The sequence below is a fragment of the Tetrao urogallus genome (genome assembly GCF_951394365.1).
Source record: "Tetrao urogallus genome assembly, chromosome: 1".
Taxonomy (NCBI): domain Eukaryota; kingdom Metazoa; phylum Chordata; class Aves; order Galliformes; family Phasianidae; genus Tetrao; species Tetrao urogallus.
In genome coordinates, this window is record NC_136813.1 from 26,089,845 (window position 1) to 26,108,327 (window position 18,483).

The 18,483-nt window shown below is 44.4% G+C and overlaps 1 protein-coding gene across 1 annotated transcript in view; it reads right to left on the minus strand.

Moving 5' to 3' along the window:
• WDFY2 (WD repeat and FYVE domain containing 2) overlaps positions 1-17,815 on the minus strand; it is a gene marked incomplete at both ends in the record, with an annotated part of 62,189 nt that extends 44,374 nt beyond the window's left edge. The window contains one exon of the mRNA XM_079550064.1: positions 17,679-17,815. Coding sequence (XP_079406190.1) covers positions 17,679-17,815 — 137 coding nt within the window. The remainder of the gene's footprint in view (positions 1-17,678) is intronic.
• Positions 17,816-18,483: the final 668 nt, after the last annotated feature.

The following is an 18,483-nucleotide window of genomic DNA, read 5'->3' on the forward strand; positions in this document are numbered from 1 at the left end:
TAATTTAGTAATTTTGATCAAGTAAGTGCTGTGTTCAGTTTTGGGCACCTTAATACAGAAAGGACACTGAGGTGCTGGAGCAGGCCCAAAGAAGGGCAACAAGGCTTGTGAAGGGCTTGGAGAATATGTCCTATGAGGAGAGACTGAAGGAACTATGGCTCTTTAGTCTGGAGAAAAGGAGGCTAAGTAGAAAACCTTATTCCTCTCATCCAATATCTGAAAGGTGCTTACAGCGAGAGCGGGACTGGTCTCTTCTCACTGGCGGCAGGTGACAGGATGAGGGGAAATGGCCTCAAGTTGTGCCCGGGTAAGTTTAGGTCGGATATCAGGAAACACTTAGAGACATTTTTCTTTACTTCCATCAGTTCTCCTACTCATCTGCTTACCTGGCACCCTTCAATTTCATGTACATTTCAGCCACACTGTTTCTCTCCCCAAGAACTTTGCTGCAGCGTTCTGGTTAGACAAGGGCTGATGGTGATTCATGAGTCCTGCTTGGCATTTTAGCAACCATGCTGTTGCCAAGAATATAGGCTTCAGAAGTGTGTGTGTATGTAGAAAAGGTGCAGATGCACCCTCTGCATTCCTGTCCTCCTGTTCTCTGAAATGCAGTTTAACCAGAAGCCACCAGACTACCAAGGTCACCCTTCTCCCGGGCAATAGAAGCTTTCAGCATGCATGCACCCACACACAATTGCAGAGGTAGCCCACATACCCGCTCTAGCAGCTGTTGTCCATTTCAAGTCAAATATGGCTTTGAAACAACGAGGCAAAGGCAGGTATTACCACTCACTCCACCTCTCCCCATTTAAACTCCAGTTTTCTACTGCATGTAGCATCCCAGCCCACTCCCTGTTGCCTGAGAGGCATCACGTATTTAGTGTCTCTCAGTTATTCAAAGCAGTTGAATGTATTTCAACAACAAATAAGTTTAATAAAATCAATTACTAACTTGTTAATTACAGTAGATTGCTGGCAGGAAAGAAGATACTGGATGCTTCAGCAGATACATGAGGACATGAGGAAGTATTTGGACATGAGAAAGTATTACTTTTCAGAAAGGGTGGTCAGGCACTGGAATGGACTGCCCAGGGAGGTGGTGGAGTCACCGAGCCTGGGGGTGTTCAAGGAAAGGCTGAATGTTGTGTTGAGGGACATGGTTTAGTGGGAGCTATTGGGAATAGGTGAACGGTTGGACTGGATGATCTTTTAGGTCTTTTCCAACCTTGGTGATTCTATGATTCTATGATACAGGAGATACTTCAAGTATTCAGAACGCTACATCTGGCTCACAGAAACACTGAACACACCAAATACTCTCTCAACACCAATTTATACTTCTTTTCTTTTGCCCCCCTCCCCCCCCCCCCCTTTTTTTTTGTTGGTTGTTTTTAAATCAGATATCAGGTGCCAGTGTTTTTCCAGTCCAAGCTGTCCCATTTCACTTTCATAACAGACGACTGCTGAACATTGCTATTGCTAATGCTGTTAAATACCAAGGATGTGCGAATGACTGCTCCAAGGCTTCATGCAGGAAGGAGACAGCCTGCCTTTTTTGAATTTCATATTGATAAGACAGAGCCACCAAAAGAATGAATAAACAGGAAGGCAAGGAACAGGAGAGAGCAAGGTGAGAGGAGCTGCATTACAGATGTAACATGAGTGGGAAGAATAAGCAGTATGTTATAAACAGGTTACAAAGTACAAATGACACAAAGCCTGCAGTAAGGATGGCAGCGAAGCATCTGTTTCGGTAACCTCGAGGCAAGAAAACCAAAACAGCACAGTATTCTGAAATAACAGATTTATTCAAACCGAAGAGCAGGCTGAAGACAGACTCTTCAAACCCCAAGGCTTCCCCCCACACCCCAGTCACTGGGATTTCTGGAGCATCAAGAAGGCTTTTTTGCATGAGGTCAACCCAACACCAGAAGGAAAGGAGAACTCCAGCTCCACACTTTGAATTTGTGAAGCAGTCTAATGGTGACAGACGTGGTAACAAAAACCCTTCTCGACAACCAAGTATTTCCCTACGTGTAACCTCTAAATATGTAACACGGAAAGTATTTCTTACATTAAGGCTTCTCTATATAGTGCATTTGCACTTCACAAATGCGAGGTTCTTGCACTGCTACCTGGGACACTAGATCCACTAGACTTTAAAGGGATCTAAGGCAAAGAAAGTGAAACATTGTGAAATAAGCATATAGCAAATTAAGTAACATTTTTAAAAAGGAGGTTAACTAAGGCTATTTATCTGAATTCAAATTCAAGGTTGTTTGTTTGTTTGTTTTTCAATTGAAAATCTGTACTTGAAAGAAAACATTTTCAGAGAGAGAAAAAGCATCAGTCAGAAGACTTCTTCTGCAGGGCTCATGGAAAGTTTCATGTTTCAGCACTGGCTGTTAGCAAGTTCTTCCTCTTGTTGCGTTCCCAGACTGAGTCAAGTTGCTACTGAGACTCAAGAATAAAACATTTTTCATTTTTAATTAAAAAATGCTTAGTTAGCAGTAAGTGAACACACCACATGGAATGAAACTTGGTCCTGTTTAGTAAAATACAAAATACTCACATTTGTTACTTGCCTGTTTTCAAAAAAGTGCAGATACTTGATATGCTACTAAATTAATCCTGGACAGGCAGAGAGACAAACACCAGGATCCAGCTTCATAAGAGAACTTAAGCACAGTAACACCAGACACGTGGAGGTCTAACGTAAGTACACAGGTCTAGTAACACTGTCCTCATAAAGGAGGTAAGTACTCATAAACTAGGCTCACAAACTAGTCATAAACTAGTAAACATGGCAGCTCAAGCCAACCAATGCAAAATGCCAAAAGGCTGTGTGAAATCCTGCAAACTCCCCAGACTCTGCTGTATCTCCAATCCTAACTTGAACTGCATGACTATGTGGATTCCAAACTCTCTCCTCATGACATTCATTTTTACTCCACAATAGTTGAGCTGTAAGAACACTCAACTAGGAGGACAAGGCAGGCTATGAGATCTCCTGAGCATGCAGGCATTGGCATTACGCTCCCTAGAATCAAGTCTCAAACAAATCTGAGGGAGGAAAAAAACCATGAAATTAATAGTTGATGCTAGGTCATATGGTGGGATGCCATTAGTCCAGCCATCCTCTTCCCAAGAGATCCAGAAGCTACCTATTACAGAACAGAATCATAGAATCCTTAGAGTTGGAAGGGACCTCACCTGGACTGTCACCTAATCCAACTCCTCTGCAATGAACAGGGACACCACAGCATCAGGTTGCCCAGGGCCTGATCCAGCCTGGCCTTGAAAGTCTCCAGGGACGGGGCATCAACCACATCACTAGGCAACCTGTTCCACTGCTTCACTACCTCACTGTAAAAGATTTTTTTCTTATATCTAACCTAAAATTACCCTCCCTGAGCTTGAAGCCATTCCTCTTGTTCTGTCACCACAGGCTCTGCTATAGAGTCTGTACCCTTCTTTCCTGTAGCCCCCCTTTAGATACTGAATGGCTGCTCTTAGGTTACCTCGCAGCCTTCTCTTCTTCAGGCTGAACAGCCCCAGCTCTCTCAGCCTGTCCTCATAGGAGAGGTGCTCCATTCCCTGGAACACCTGTGCCCGCTAAGATCTTATGACAGTAATTAATTACTACAAAAATGCATCAAGGATGCAGCAGTTACCATCAACAACAGTTAAAAGCGTAACATCAAGACTGGATATGCTCCTATTAAACAAAAATCACATTTATCTGCTGGGCAGGATAGATAATCAATCACACATTCTCAAATGTCTCCTCCATCCACAAAGAAAATTTTCATTTCTATTTTCAGCTTCAGCAATCGATTGCCCCCATCTGCTTACTTTTTTCAGGTAATAGATAACCTTGCCAAATGGCACCACCATGTTGCTCTGATCTGTGATTTCTGGAATCTTATCAGTTTAGCTACACGGGAGGAAAGGGAGCCAAGTCAGACATCTTGTTCTGTTTATTTTCATGTTACTTATGCATAACTGATAGCTATTCATAACTTCAGTATATTTGACTGCTAATCCACTCCTCCTTCACCCTTTCTGGTTAAAATTGTTTCCATAAGATTTGATGCAATGGAAGCTGAGCAGATCTTATGTATCTGGAATGAGAAACTGCAATTTTGTGGTACAACAAAAGAAGGAGCTTTTGTAGAAAAATGTTATGAAAGCCACAGTAAAACTACTGTTTCCAAGGTATTCAGAGTACACATGATAATAAGGAAATCTTTTTGCTTTTTTAATTCTCCGATCTTGGATCTTAAGAAGGCAAGTCAGCCTTCAAAGAATCACAGAATCAAAGAGGTTGGAAGGGCTTTGGAGATCAACCCAGTCCAAACAAACCCCTGCTAAAGCAAGTTCCCTACAGCTGGTCTCACAGGTGGGTGTCCAGGCAAGTTCTGAATACCTCCAAAGAAGGACACCCCACAGTCTCTGAGCAGCCTGTTCCAGTGCTCCGTCCCCTTCACAGTAAAGAAAATTTTCCCCATGTTTGTACAGAACTTCCTATGTTCCAATTTGTGCCCATTGCTCCTTGTTCTGTTGCTGGGCACCACTGAAAAGAACCTGGCCCGATCCACTTGACTCCCACACTTTAGATATGTATAAGCACTGACAAGATCCCCAAAGTTGTCTTGTGACAACTTAGGGCTAAGTAGAATAATCCAGTACAACTTCCTTACTACCAAATGACCAAGACCAGAGGATAATTTCACATTAAATCATCCTGAGAACAACTGAAATGTGATATTAAAAACTAATCAAGAAACTAAGCAGCCCCACTGTCGTAGCCATGAAGGTGCCACCCCAAGATGACAGAAGGGCACAAGCTGGAATGTAAACTCATGCCCCAACTCCCAAACCTATAGTACGTGACAGAACAATGCTCTACTCAAACCAGCCAAGAGTATTGGGAATCAGAAGCAAAGAGAGGTTATCTTGACTGGTGGTAGACTGCATAGATGAGCACCACGAGCAGACGTAAGCAGGTCGAACAGCTGGAGAAGCAGCAGCAGCCACAGAGATCTGAGCAGAGAAGCAGACTGCAGAGGCTGTGGGTGCCATCCCTTTATTCCAGCTGGGGCTCAGCCTTGGCAGCAGCCCCTCAGGTCACTGGCTGGTGTCCCACACAGGAATGCTGCTGGGGCTGCTCTTCTACTCGGCACAGAGGCCTCAAAGATCTGCCCTCCTCCAGACATTTGGTTCATCTTCAGAATGTCAAATTATTTTTGGTCTCAAATTCCAGCTTTTCAAACTTACTTTTACAGACCTCAAGTTAGCAGAAACGTTTGCAGATCGACCTTCTTAAAGGCCTCTAACTTGTTCAAACCAGCAATTTTATTGTTATTTTAAATCACAGAACCAATTTCTCATAAGCAACGTGACACCTCAAGAACAGGGCCAGCCACATGATCGGGGTGACTTAACCTGTGAAATGCATCCCGATGAATTAATGATGCAGACCTGGGACAAGATCCTGGCTGAGAGGCCACCTGGCACTGAAAACAGCAACTGCATCCAGGCTGTGTACTGGGAATGGTCCCTGATCCAAGCTAATTCCATCCAGGCAAGCTTTGGGTTTGACACCAAGCAAACTGGCTCACAGCACAAACAGTGCCTGGTACCAGTGGTCATGCAGCACAGACAGATTCCCCTGCCTCAAAACATACCCTGGCACTGGTAAACTTATTAGAATTGGTCATTACAGCAACTGGCCCCTAGGTTCAGCTGTTTCTACCAGCTGGCTCATGCCATTATTGAAAAGAGGGAACAATACTGATCTTGAAGTCCGCCCTACATCTGTAGCCACATGCAATTTGGTGCTGACCTAGAAGAATTGGGAAATTGGAACAACATGGTTTTTGCTGACTCCACTCAAGACAGCCCTACTTCCTAGTTACTTTGTACCATAACAATATGCCAAGGTAGTCCATACTTTCCTCTTTTTTCTCCTTCATTTTTATTAGCCTGAAGTTACTGTAAAGGTGTAAGCTGATAAGCCAGCAACTGAATAAACAATGGCTTAAATACAGTCATGACTTGCAGCCATAAATAGAAAATAGAAAAACCAAGCAGAAAAAAGAAAAAACCCAACCCACAAGAAGTGTAGACCAATGCCAGGATAATGCTCCAGAGTATTACAACAGAGCTGGGATGGAAACCAGGAGCCTGCTAGCAGACAAATGTATTTCCAGAAGAATAGCATTTATCTGAGGCATCAGTACATGCACACACATCGCTCTTTGAAACCATCCTTTGCACTTTTTATCTTGCATGCAGAACACCTGAACACAAACTACCCATGCCACATTTTTTCCACATCCAGATTTATTTATGGTCATTTGTTTTCTTCTCCCACAACACCCAGTACAGAAAAACACTTTGCCTACATAGTTAATGGGTACATTCTTGTAATTCAGGGATAAATAACAATTCTATTTATTTCTAAAAAAAATATGGCTCTTTAAACCATGTAAAAACGCCTGTGTCCAAAACGCATGTGAATAAAAGTTCAATTTTAGAGTAAGTCAAAGGAGAGACCACAGCAAACAGCAAATGAGGTACACTAAGCTCTTTGTTAGGCTTACCCAAACTTCCTGCTTCTCATCCCAAAGTTTGCAGACCTTGAGCCATTCCTTCATACATGTTCACATCCCTTAAAAAGCAGATGGATATGTTCATTCCTGCTTCCTCAGAAATGGGTTTTAAGTCATCAGAGCTTTAGAAGGACAAATATAAGCAGTGACCAAAAGTGATGCAGAGGGTGAAACTAATTGTGGATGGAAACTACTTGGCTTGGTTTCCTGTTAATAAAAACTTATTGGGGAAATCTTTGCCAAGCTCACCTCTTATCTACCAAAGAACCCGCTGGGGAGAAGGGAAAGGAAAAGTCCAAGCATCCTAAATCACAGAGGAGCTTTCAGAATTCAGTTAAACTTGATACATTTCCAGAGGTTACAGCATGCAATTTGTTTTTAAACAATCAGTACATTCATAACCCTTTCCCTGGTATCTAACATGGGCTAGCCACAGTATTTGAGGAAAAAAAAAATTAACTGGAAACCTAAGGATCACATCACCCAGTATTCATAGAATTTCTGGTTAACCCAAAAACCCTACCACTGCTTTCAAACAAGTACTCCAAATCCAAGGTTTTAAATAAGTAGTGATCCAAGCTACTGTGGGATTTCATACATTCCTGCTGGTCTTATGCTCCCCCCACCATACAAGCAACTACAGTAAGGAAAGCGCACAGAGAGGAGAAGACAAGGTGCCAAACTTCAGCATCACAGCCCCACCAATGTCCCCCGAGCAACGTTCCCAGATGTTTAGTCTGGAGAAATCATGCTTGCAATGGTGCTCATAGTTCCTTGTCTGTCCATGCTTCAGACCTTCATCTGCCGCAAGACTCCAAGCACTGCAGCAAGTCAAGTTCTCCATATTCTTCAGTGCTTTTGCGTTTTTTAGCTACAAATAAATCTAACATCAACATGAATGTAACCCAAAGGAGTTAGTTCAGTCAGCGTTTATATGGGACTGAGCTTAGGATCCTCTTAAGTCTAGCAGAAACATTTACTAGCTGGTATTCTGGTAGCATTATCACAGATTCATCTATTCCCATTCGTTTACTGGCAGTTGCAGAAGTCAGTGAGAAGAGATTTGTTTATGAAGTCTGATTCGCTTCCTGAGGGGAAGAGACTGCACTCTTCCAGGGAAATGGATTGTGTCTATATGTTGGTAATCATCCCCTTATATATTACATACAGAGCTGATGACAGTGGTCTACCCCACGCACCAGAGCTGACATGCTGAAGCTAACTGCTCTCTCCTGTTTGGGGAAACTCAACATACATCTATTCCTATCTGATAATTGCAGCTAAAACAATTTCAAAACTCCTATTACTCCTGACTTTGGACGCAATGCAACCTAGAAAAATGAGGTACTACTATACTTCCACTCCTCAGAAACTGCTAAAAGCTTTAACTGCTAAGTGCAGGTGGGGCAAGGCTCAGATTGGCCTAACACACACTTCTGGAGCTTAACTGTAGACTCTCTGACTGAATAGGACATGAAATAGGGTCCCATAGAACCAAATAAAATACATCATTTCCCTGATGCAGAAAACATCAACTTTTTATCTCCAGACATTAAAAAGTCTCGGTCCAAACTTAGGGTACAACAAAGCCAAAGGTGTCCCTTCTGACTTCACAGATACGTTATCTTCTCATCCCTCTTCTTTAGCACCATTAATACAGGATCAGTTTATTCTTTGCATGTTTTTAGCACAAACAGAAGTAAGAACTGATAAAAACCTTGTTGTGGTGGTGGATTGAAATCAATCTTTCAGCCCTTGGAAGCCAAATGCAAAGCTCTTCAAAGGCTTTTCCATCTCCCCTTTGGATGCTGTCCTGCAGAAAGCCAAGCGCCCAGAGGCTGCTGGAGTTGAAGCAAAGAGACCCGTGGGACAAGAGTGGCACCAAGGGCTGTATGGCACACTGATGGGACGAGCACAAGAGCTCCTGCTGGGCTTCCAACAGAAGTGCAATCAGCTTCTGACAGGAGCTTACTGGTACTGGAGCTGCTGAAATGAAAACTCAGTTCATGAGCCCAACAAGGCATCATGTGGAGGATCTTTCCTGCAGGTCATTTTTACTGTATTTTGCATGCAAGGCTATCTGTGTGCTGTAAAATACAATGCTTTTGCAACATCAGTTTGGACCACATTTTGGATGCCTCTGTAGCCTACATTTGCTCCAGCAGCATAGTGGGAGGGGAGACACAGTTGTCCCTGTGTCAAAAATAAAAGCAGGGAATGCAGAAATGAGAAGACACTGCTTAAGTAACATAAAACCCCACAAAGAAGCATTTAAAGATAATTCAAAACATGACAAAAATGGATGCAGATTAAACAAAACATAAGCTATTATTTCCAATTCCAAGGTACTAAAATTCCTAAAGTTTCCAACTCACATAAAGGGCAACAAGTAACTAATAAAGATCCCCTCTATTAAAAGAGATTACTTTTCATTACTTTATGTGGCTTTCGGAGATAGGAGGCAACCAGGTGACATAGCCAGGCAATCTCTTTTAGATCCCCGAGTAATAAATGGGCCTAGAAACAACACGTACAGGAAAATACCTGGCAGAATATTGAGTCTGACAGTATCTTCTGCCCGAATCTGTAAAGAAAGAAACCTCAATGTATGCGTTCACAGATAAGCATTCAAATCAGAGGACACATACACAAGATAAACTTTGCTGCACTGCTTCATAAAGGCTCAGCAGCAACCAGAATGAATGCATGACAGCAGACTACTTTTCAGCACTTTCCTGCTTCATCTTATCTTGCATAACAATAAACACATTGATTTTCCTCCCTTAATCACTTATATATATAATTTCAAACCATGGATAAGCTAAATAATGTGGCAGTAGGAGACTGTTGGTACATCCAAATCATGAAACCACTGCATGCGGAGGATATGTACCAATGGTTGGAGTTCTGAATCAATCTCTTACCTCTTACCTCCCCATCCTGTGGTACACATTAGTTTGCACAAATGCAATTATGCTTCTGATATACCTTATTATCTTAAAGCTAAATAAAAGCTTCAGCGTCAACTCAAAATGAGACCCTTCCAGTGCTTAAAAATGCAAGCTGTTTACTTACGTATTTCACAGTGCCTCTTTAAAAATACAAGTAAATCCTTATTTGCTATTACAAATGAATGTGAAGCTGAGGATAAATTCATCAAATTTGTGCTCACTGCTGGAGCTGAAAAAATCACATTATCTATCACATTCTATGTGATTCATTCATTCATTCATTCATTCCCCTATGAAGACAGGCTAAGGGAGCTAGGCTTCAGCCTGGAGAAAAGGCGGCTGTGGGGTGACCTCATTGCAGCATTTCAATACCTAAAGGGAGCCCACAAACAGGAGGGGAGTCAACTCTTTGAAAGGGTTGATAACAGCATGACAAGGGTAAACGGTTTTAAGTGAGAGAGGGAAGATTTAGGTTGGATGTCAGGGGGAAATTCTTTACTAGGAGAGTGGTGAGGTGCTGGAACAGGCTGCGCAGAGAGGTTGTGGATGCCCCGTCCCTGGAGGTGTTCAAGACCAGGTTGGATGGGGCCCTGGGCAGCCTGGTCTAGTATTAAATGGGGAGATTGGTGGCCCTGCATGTGGCAGGGGGTTGGAGATTCATGACCCTTGAGGTCCCTTCCAACCCTGGCCATTCTGTGATTCTATGATTCTAAACACAGTGATGGCTCTTTCTTCGGTGCCTCTTGAAGAGGGTGCAATGCATTTGCTCTATCATCTGCATTCAGAGAATGCAGGCTGGTGGCAAAATAGGCCAATTCACATTAGGACAACCCTTTCTCAGATGTCTCTCTACAGGAAACTGCTATTACACACTGGTAAAGGTCAAAAGCATTGCTTTGTGGGATAGGATCGACCACCACTGTTACTTCAAAAACCTGCTAAGAGCGCTGATCTTTCCTCTCACAGTAAGAAGGAATGATGCACAATTTGAAGAATAAAAGACAACTTCAGATCGAACTTGTCAGTAAGCTTGGCAGTAGAGCTGTCATGCTCTCCTACCCAAGGCTATGCTTTGGCATTGCCTTACATTCAGAGCTCAAATCCTTATAAGTTCCCTGAAAAAACTTGATTTAAATGGAGAATCCACATGGTATGACAAGCAAAGCCCATATGTTCAAAGCCTGGCCAAGGTTAGTTACACAACACTATTTCCTGCAGCCTGACTAAGAGGAAAATTAAAACACTGTGTTTTTTTTTTTTTAACCCATCTCCACAAACGTTCTTCCTTTAATGAGGATGGAGACTGTATTTTGACCACCCACAATTTTAGCACAGACTCAAAGTTTATCAACTATCTGATATCCAAAAATTCATTTTGACCATTATTTAACTGCAATTTCAAGCCAGCAGGCACACAGAAAGTGACAAATACAGAATCCTAGGAGATGCATATGGTTTTGTGATTATGCAAAGCTCCCTCCCTGAGGGGCAGCCTGGCACACTCCCCCTCCTGCTTCTCCTTTTGCATAATTGTTCTTCCCATTCTCTAGGCTTGCTCCAGACATTCACCCAACCCTTGACAGCATTTACTGCATTTTATACTTCATCCCGCGAAAGTACAAAGAAACCCATTGTGTTTTCTCTTTCCTGGAATGACCAATGGGGACCGGCTCAGCTACGCAAGCTGCCTGCCCCCATGCACAACTGCACCCACTGTCATCCCAGCATTCATCATTTCCCCAAACCACATATGGACAGGAAACAGACAGGGCTCTTTGCACTCCTATTTTGCAAAAGCATATAGTGACTTAATAGTGGTAGTGACTACCACTATTCTCATCAAGTAGCTATAAAGTTTTTATAGGAAGGCACCTGTATCTGACAGACGTGTGATGGAAGCAAAGCAATTAAATACAGCCTCTGGAGAGTTTTGTGCACATCCTTTCAAATTCGAGAGGCTCAGAATGCAGAGATGTGCAGCAGCTATTTGTGAAAAAGCCAGCTTCTTTCCTCAGGGCACTGCCCACTGTGTATGAAGCTTTCAAAGCTTCCTAGCACAAGAGCAGAGCATTATGCCCTCTCATTTTCTCCTCCCCACTTGTTCTCAGAGATGCCAAGCATATTCTAACCCAGACTGTTACAAGCTGTATTTTGCAAAACAAGGAGCAGCAGGTTTTTGGAAGAACTCTGGCATCACATCTGAGTGGTCTTCCTGCACACATTACTATGTGCATGGCAGCATGCAAAATCCTGTGCAGCTGGAGAGAAGAAAAAAAATAGGAGTTTGCCTCAATAGCCCAATCCTTCAGGGCAGGTCAGGCAAGCTACTGACACATTTTCACAGTGCCACAACTTCATATGCTATTTGAGAGCTTCAGTCTGCTAACTGATAATGAGAGGCCAGCCTTACTGAGCTATCAGCTTTACAAACGTTGCAATTCATTTATTTTAAGCTATTGCAGCTATTTAAAACTAAAGCATCACTGTCTCCTAGACATAATTAGTTTTAGGAGAAAGACCAACAGGTTTTGTGCAATAGTCCATTTTGAGTTCTATGCCAACTCTGTACTGCACGGCCAGCCCATAACCGCTGTTTGTTGTCCTGTCAGGGGCACAAAGAGGTGGCACTGTGTGATCCCCTCTGCGGAAGGAGCATTATTCAGCTGCAGAGCTGGAATAACTGCACAGAACAGCCACCAGGACAAACAGCGGAGCCCGACGGATATATGATGTGCTGACGAGAGATGGGTGTCAGCAGACACCAGTGAAATTAAGTTGAGGTTAGAGAAGACAAGGAGAAAGATAAGACCCAATAAGACAGGAGGTGGATGCGCAGTCCCAAAACTTGCAGCGACTCGAGAGCATTGTGCAGCTGCTGGCAGAAAATGAGGCTGCTGCAAGGCAAATGCAAGCTGCATTTGGCAGCTCTCCTCATTTCATACACAGGCTGTAAGATATGATACATGCATCTACACCTTTTTTTATAATGGATAACCTCTAAATCAGAGAGGGGATTAAAAACCACTGCATCTCAGACTAAAGGCTCAAGCACCTAATCTCCCGCTGTACTTTGATACCTAACCACAGCACTGAAGCTGGGTTTTTACAAGCCGTGGTCCAAGCCACGCTGTCATATCACATTTTTGCAGCTGCCACCTTGCAGTTAAGACATGAACTTAATACAGCTGCAGGAGCTGCATCCATTTGTGCATTGACCTACATGAGCCAGCAGTAGCAAGAGAGTGAAAAATCAGAGAGACAAGGCTGAGTCCTTGTGCTTTAAATCTTTAAGTGACACTAAGTGCTCAGTGGAGAGTACCAGAAGGCAAGGTAAACACAGGCTTTGTCAGCCTTCAGTAAATCATCTCTTGATGGCACAAAGCAAAATCACTCAGTACCCCACAAACTGCTGAGGAAGGTACATCATTCCAGCAAGGACTCAGCGAAACATTTTATGTACCAGCCCCAGCATTTTGGCATCTGAACAAGATGCATGTTAGTGAAATCAGGAACAGTCGCTTTTCAACATCTGGAACAATTTCTGATTCCGTGAGGCTTCTGGGCCTTCTCTCAAGCCTCTTGCTAACAATCCACTTCTTTCACTTGAGCAGCCAGCACTATCCTCCACCCCGAGCTTGGTTCCAAACACAGTCATCCACTTGCAACACATCCAAATCGTTGGAAAAGAGAAACATAAACCCTGAGCAAACAAGTTGCATCTGCAACAACAGGCCTCAAATCTTTATGTTGTTTATGAGGGGTTCCTCCATTTCCTCTCAATAATTCCATCAGCAACTGATGTTCTTAATCAAAACTTAAAGAACCTCCAGCACAGATGAGTCTTCTTACAATTTTAAAGAGCACCCACACCTTCTGCACCGCTACTCATACTGCAGTAACCTGGGTGTGAAATTATAGGCTTAGACTGATCAATGCACAAACAGCCATCACCAAAATCTGTTCATTTACAACCTGCACTTTTACTGCAAGCCAACAGCCACAAAGCAGAACGGCTTTCAGTGGAATAACTCTGTGTTTAGATGAGAATTACAAACTCATGTTGCAACCACTGCTCTATGAAGCAATTGCTCTGCATCACTGCAGCACAGAGGAGAAATCCAGAAAGTTTTTGGGAGCGTGTGGTTCGTCACATCTTGCCCAGCTGCAGGACAGAGTGATGATCCATCTCACTTGAGAATGAACTACAATGCTTGCCCTGGATCCTGACAAGAAAAGAATAACAAGGAACAAAAGACTGCTTTTGAGGTATTTCAGAGTGGAAAGAGCACACTTCACCCTGTTAGAATGACTGTCAGCAGACGCAAAAGCCAACTTCCATGATTTTTGTCATGTATGCATATTCCCATCCCCAGTGCACTACTAGTTTATCAAAGTCCAGACTTCAGCTACAGAAGACTCACTCGCTTTTGTACCCCTTAAAAACCCTGCTGATTAACATGCCCAGAAGACAAGCCCCAAAAAACAAAGTCTGCATTTAAAAACCCCAACTTGCAAAACAAACCAAGGCATAGAATTCTGTACAGTTTTCTCCATGTGAGACAAAGACATGAATATGAATGTACATGAACAGCTGGGGCTCACTGCTACTTATGTTCAAACATGGAACCATACAAAGCCGAGACATCTGAGAACAAAAGGACTACAGATGACAGAAGAGAGTGGAAAAGGCAGAGATTTCTGTTCCCTTATTTAAAAAATACAGAAGTATTTCTTAGGGCATATAGTTTACTCCTTCTAGAAGACTAGAGAGCTTGTTTTTGAGAATAAACTTGAGGGGTTTCAATAACTTTCTATTGTGAACTATGGGAACTTTTACTTCCCATGAATACTTTAAGGAAAACAACTTCCGCACGCCATTGCCTGCGACACTGATGTGTTCAAGGTCTACAGCATGGAAGTTAGCACACCTAAGAGGGCGCAGACCAGAGTTCACATTTATCAGGAAAGCTGTCTGCTTCAGCAGACTTCTCAGCTTTTCTCCCTTCCAATACAGCTGGTAGTACCACAAAAAGAAAGCTGGTGGCCTCCAGCCCCTCCTACCACGGCAGCACTGCATCAGCGCGCCAACACCCAGCTGAATTAACACTCACATCCCTGGCAGGCTCAAGGAGTCACAGAAGCATGCCAGTGCCAAGCCCTTGTTGGCAGCAAGAACTGGGTGAGTCAGGATGCTTCTCCCGCCCCATCCCCATGCTCAGGTGAGATTAGTGATACTAAATCTCCAAAGCACGAAGGAGATGTGTTCCAACTTGACATGCCAGTGACCTACTTTGCAGAAGTGCCCAATACCCACAGCTCCCTATGAAGTCAACAAAAGACAAGGACACACGCACCAGTTTTGAAATGGGAGTGCATGCTTTTAACAGAGGAAGCTGGTGACAGCCTCGGGCCAGCTGTGCACATTAGGAGAATCCCATTTAGATCCATGTGGAGAACTGAGGGCACTCAGTACCACGAGTCCCTCAAGATGTATGTGTCTGTTAATTCCACCCATTTGCTGATAAGGAAAAGAGCACAGATGAGCTACTCCTTGTAGCTCACCTGCATCAGATATATACATTCTTGGATAATGAATGCTGCTGCTCATTTAACTTTCGCCTTCCTAGACAGGTGCATTCTCTTGCAAAATAAAATTATGTATTATTCCAATGTAGCTGTCTTGTATAGAGATACAGACCCAACCTACTTTGCCCTAGTAAGGAATGAGCAGTAGCAAGTAAGATCAGAAGGCAATGCACGCTGTATAACTCATGTGACTCCAACTAGGAGTCAGAAGAGAAAATACATACACAGATGATGCACACTGAAAAGAAATTAACTCCACAGATTATGTCAAATTCAGACAGTCTTAATCAACTCCCCTTGAGGTTACCTGTTTCCCCATCTATGCCTTTCTCTTTGAAGAACCTCCATACTCTGCATTATTACTTAGTTTTCATTTTATTCCTGAAAATGTGTGTTACAAACACAAGCAATTCAGGGCTATATCATGTACAGCTATGTCTGCAAGCTATAGCTGAAACCACTTCCGCAGTCTTTAAAAACCAGATAAAACCACTGGTACCACACAAAATACAGACTGGCGGCCAAGCTCCTGCTTTGAAGGATTTACAGTTATAGAACTGTATGATACACTAAGGAACTCCTTAAAGCAGTGTCTAGCTGATGGGTATGTTGAAGCCTAACTTCAGCATCGATGTATCCAGGCACTAGCTACTGAACAGAGGAGAACTGTCTCCACTGTGCTCCCCAGCCCAAACCAGCACCAGTAACAGTCCATCCCTCCAGCTACTCCTCGGCAAAAGTTTCAGAGCATCTCTCTCATACAACCAATACATATCACAAGCTGGTGAGCTCAGCCAAAACTCACTTATTTCCCTAAGAGACAGATAACATCTCCACAACTGGCCTTTGCAGTTTCCAGGAATCTCTCAAAGCCCTCCACATTCCAAGGCCATGAAACAACAGCCTTAATGCTAACACCAGCAGACAGGTCCAAACAGGAAGAATCTGCAAAAGCAGTGATGTTGAGAGCCTGGTAAATTGTGCTCCAGCCCTAGGTACCCTGAAGCCTCCACGTGGGATTCCCAAACTGCTCTTCCTTCCAAAGTTTTAATCTCTGAATCTTCTAACTACAGTGAAAATGCTAACATGAATTGGAAATGAAAGAAAGAGCCATCGATCAACATCTGCATACCTAAAGAAAGAAAAGGCATGATCACAGCTTGTAGCACCTCAAAGATACCACAACCCAGCCCCACAAGCAAGCACTTTACCTTGGTAGTTCATCTAAACCAAACAACCTGTGAGCCTCCAGACGCAACACTGTACCTCTTGCTTTGATGGAGTTACCCTGTACCACCAGCAAAACCTCAGCCGAGCATCTGGCAGCACATTCAGCAGCAGAGTTCTTTGCAGGTTTCAGCAGCTAACAGGACTCAGCTGGCCTTCGTTAGGGGTTGGAGGTGGGAGGGAGAGAGGGATGCTCTCACTGAACCAGCCAGTTTGGAGAGAGAAACCCCCAGGTTCTGCTTCCCCGCTGCTTTCTTGAACCTGACATCTCTGGTATTCATGAAGTACAGACCTCTCACTAAACCTTGCCTCTACAAAGAAACACCGACTTGGAACACCAAGCTGTTCTCCACAAACCATAGCTGCTAAAATAACACAAACTAGATATTAAGGTAGGGGGAAAGATTGAGTGAGAGACCCAAACAAGAGCAAATTCATTTTAGGAACACTTTCTTACAAATAAAACAATTTGGCTGAGTAAGCACTGTTCAGCTTCACAACAAATATGTAAAACGTATAAAGAAAATAGAATTGTGGCCATGTAGTGCTGTAAAACTCTGCATCAACTCCCCTTTGCAGAGCACTTGCTTGAAGCAACTCTTCTCCCCTTGCTAAGAGGCATGGCAGCTCACTTGGAAACCATAGCTTGGATGAACTTAAGCCATCTCAAATTGGCATGGTTCACGTATCTGACAACTGGCTGGAAATTAATGCACAGAGAGGACACTGACAAGATAAGAGATACTGACAGATTTTGGGAAAGCTAACAGAGAAATAACAGCAGTCACTCTGCAGAATAACAGGCAGAGATGAACAATCCAAGATGACCCTTGGGAATCACAACACATCGGCCAGCATTGGCCTTTCAAGCAGACAGCTGGGGACACAGTTACAAGCACCTGAGCTGTAAAGAAATTCCGGTTAAAATACTTATTTGTGGACTCTGTAAGAAAAATAAGCTCGTGCTTTGAAGGCCGGTACCTCGTGAGTTCAGCGCTGACACCGCTGAAGGCTGAATTCAGCCTCGGCTCAGGAGAGGACGAGCAGCCTCGGACACGCTCACCCCGCAGCGCACGGCTGAGGGGCCCGGAACAGCGCTCCTTGCAACTGAACTGCAGATCTTATCAACGAGATACGATATTTTAAACAACTACCGAGAAACACGGAGCAGGGAAAGGGGAAGTGGAAGCGCTGTTTCAGCCCAGTCGCGGGGCAAGGTCAAGCAGCGATCCCCGCGCCGCGCCTGCAGCCGCTTCACTGCGGCCAGAGCCCCCGCCGCAGCCCGCCCGCCCGCTACCTGTCCTCGGAGACGCTGATGACCCCGTCCTCCTTGGGCACGATCGCTGCCATGTTCACCACCTCCTGCGAGCCCTCCACTTTGTTGAGCAGGAGGGGCTTGCGGGTCAGAGCTTTGGGCTGCGGCTCCGCCGCCATGGGCACCACCGCTGCGGGAGGACAGACGTGCGGGTGCCCGGCAGCACCGCGCATCCCCCGGGCTGCCCGGGAAGCAGGAACCAACGCGGCGGCGGCACCGCCCCCGAGCCGGGCCCCCGAGGGGCGTGACGGGCCGGCAGCGGGAGGCGGGGCGAGGGGCGATGGCGGCCGGAGGCGTCGCCGTCTCGCAGCGCCCCCAGGGGACGGGTCCGCCTGCGCGGGGTGGGAAACGGGCGCGCTGAAATGCGCGCAGGCAGAGGTGGCCGTGAGTGCAAGGCTCGGCTGCACGCGAGAATTCGCAGTGAAAGGGTCTGCAGGAAAGCAGGGCTTCTCGTATGATGGAAGCAGAAATTCACCTTCAGAGTTCGTCCCTAAGGGAAACGCGACGGGACTCTAGCAGTTGGATTTCAGCAAGCTGCTGCTGCACACTCGCGTTTCCCGTTGGATTTGGTTAGGTCCAAGAGGCTCCAAAGCTCTGTGCTTAAAAAAGCACTTAAGGTGTATACCAAAGGGGAACTTTGATCATCAATCTGGAGGACTCTGGAAAACGATGTGAGGTGTTGAGCTGTAGTCTTGCATCATAGAAGTGATCTACTGGGCTGGAAAGCTGGAAAGCATTATTTCCTTCTAGCAATCCATGGGAGCATATGAGGAGGGGGAGCCAATTT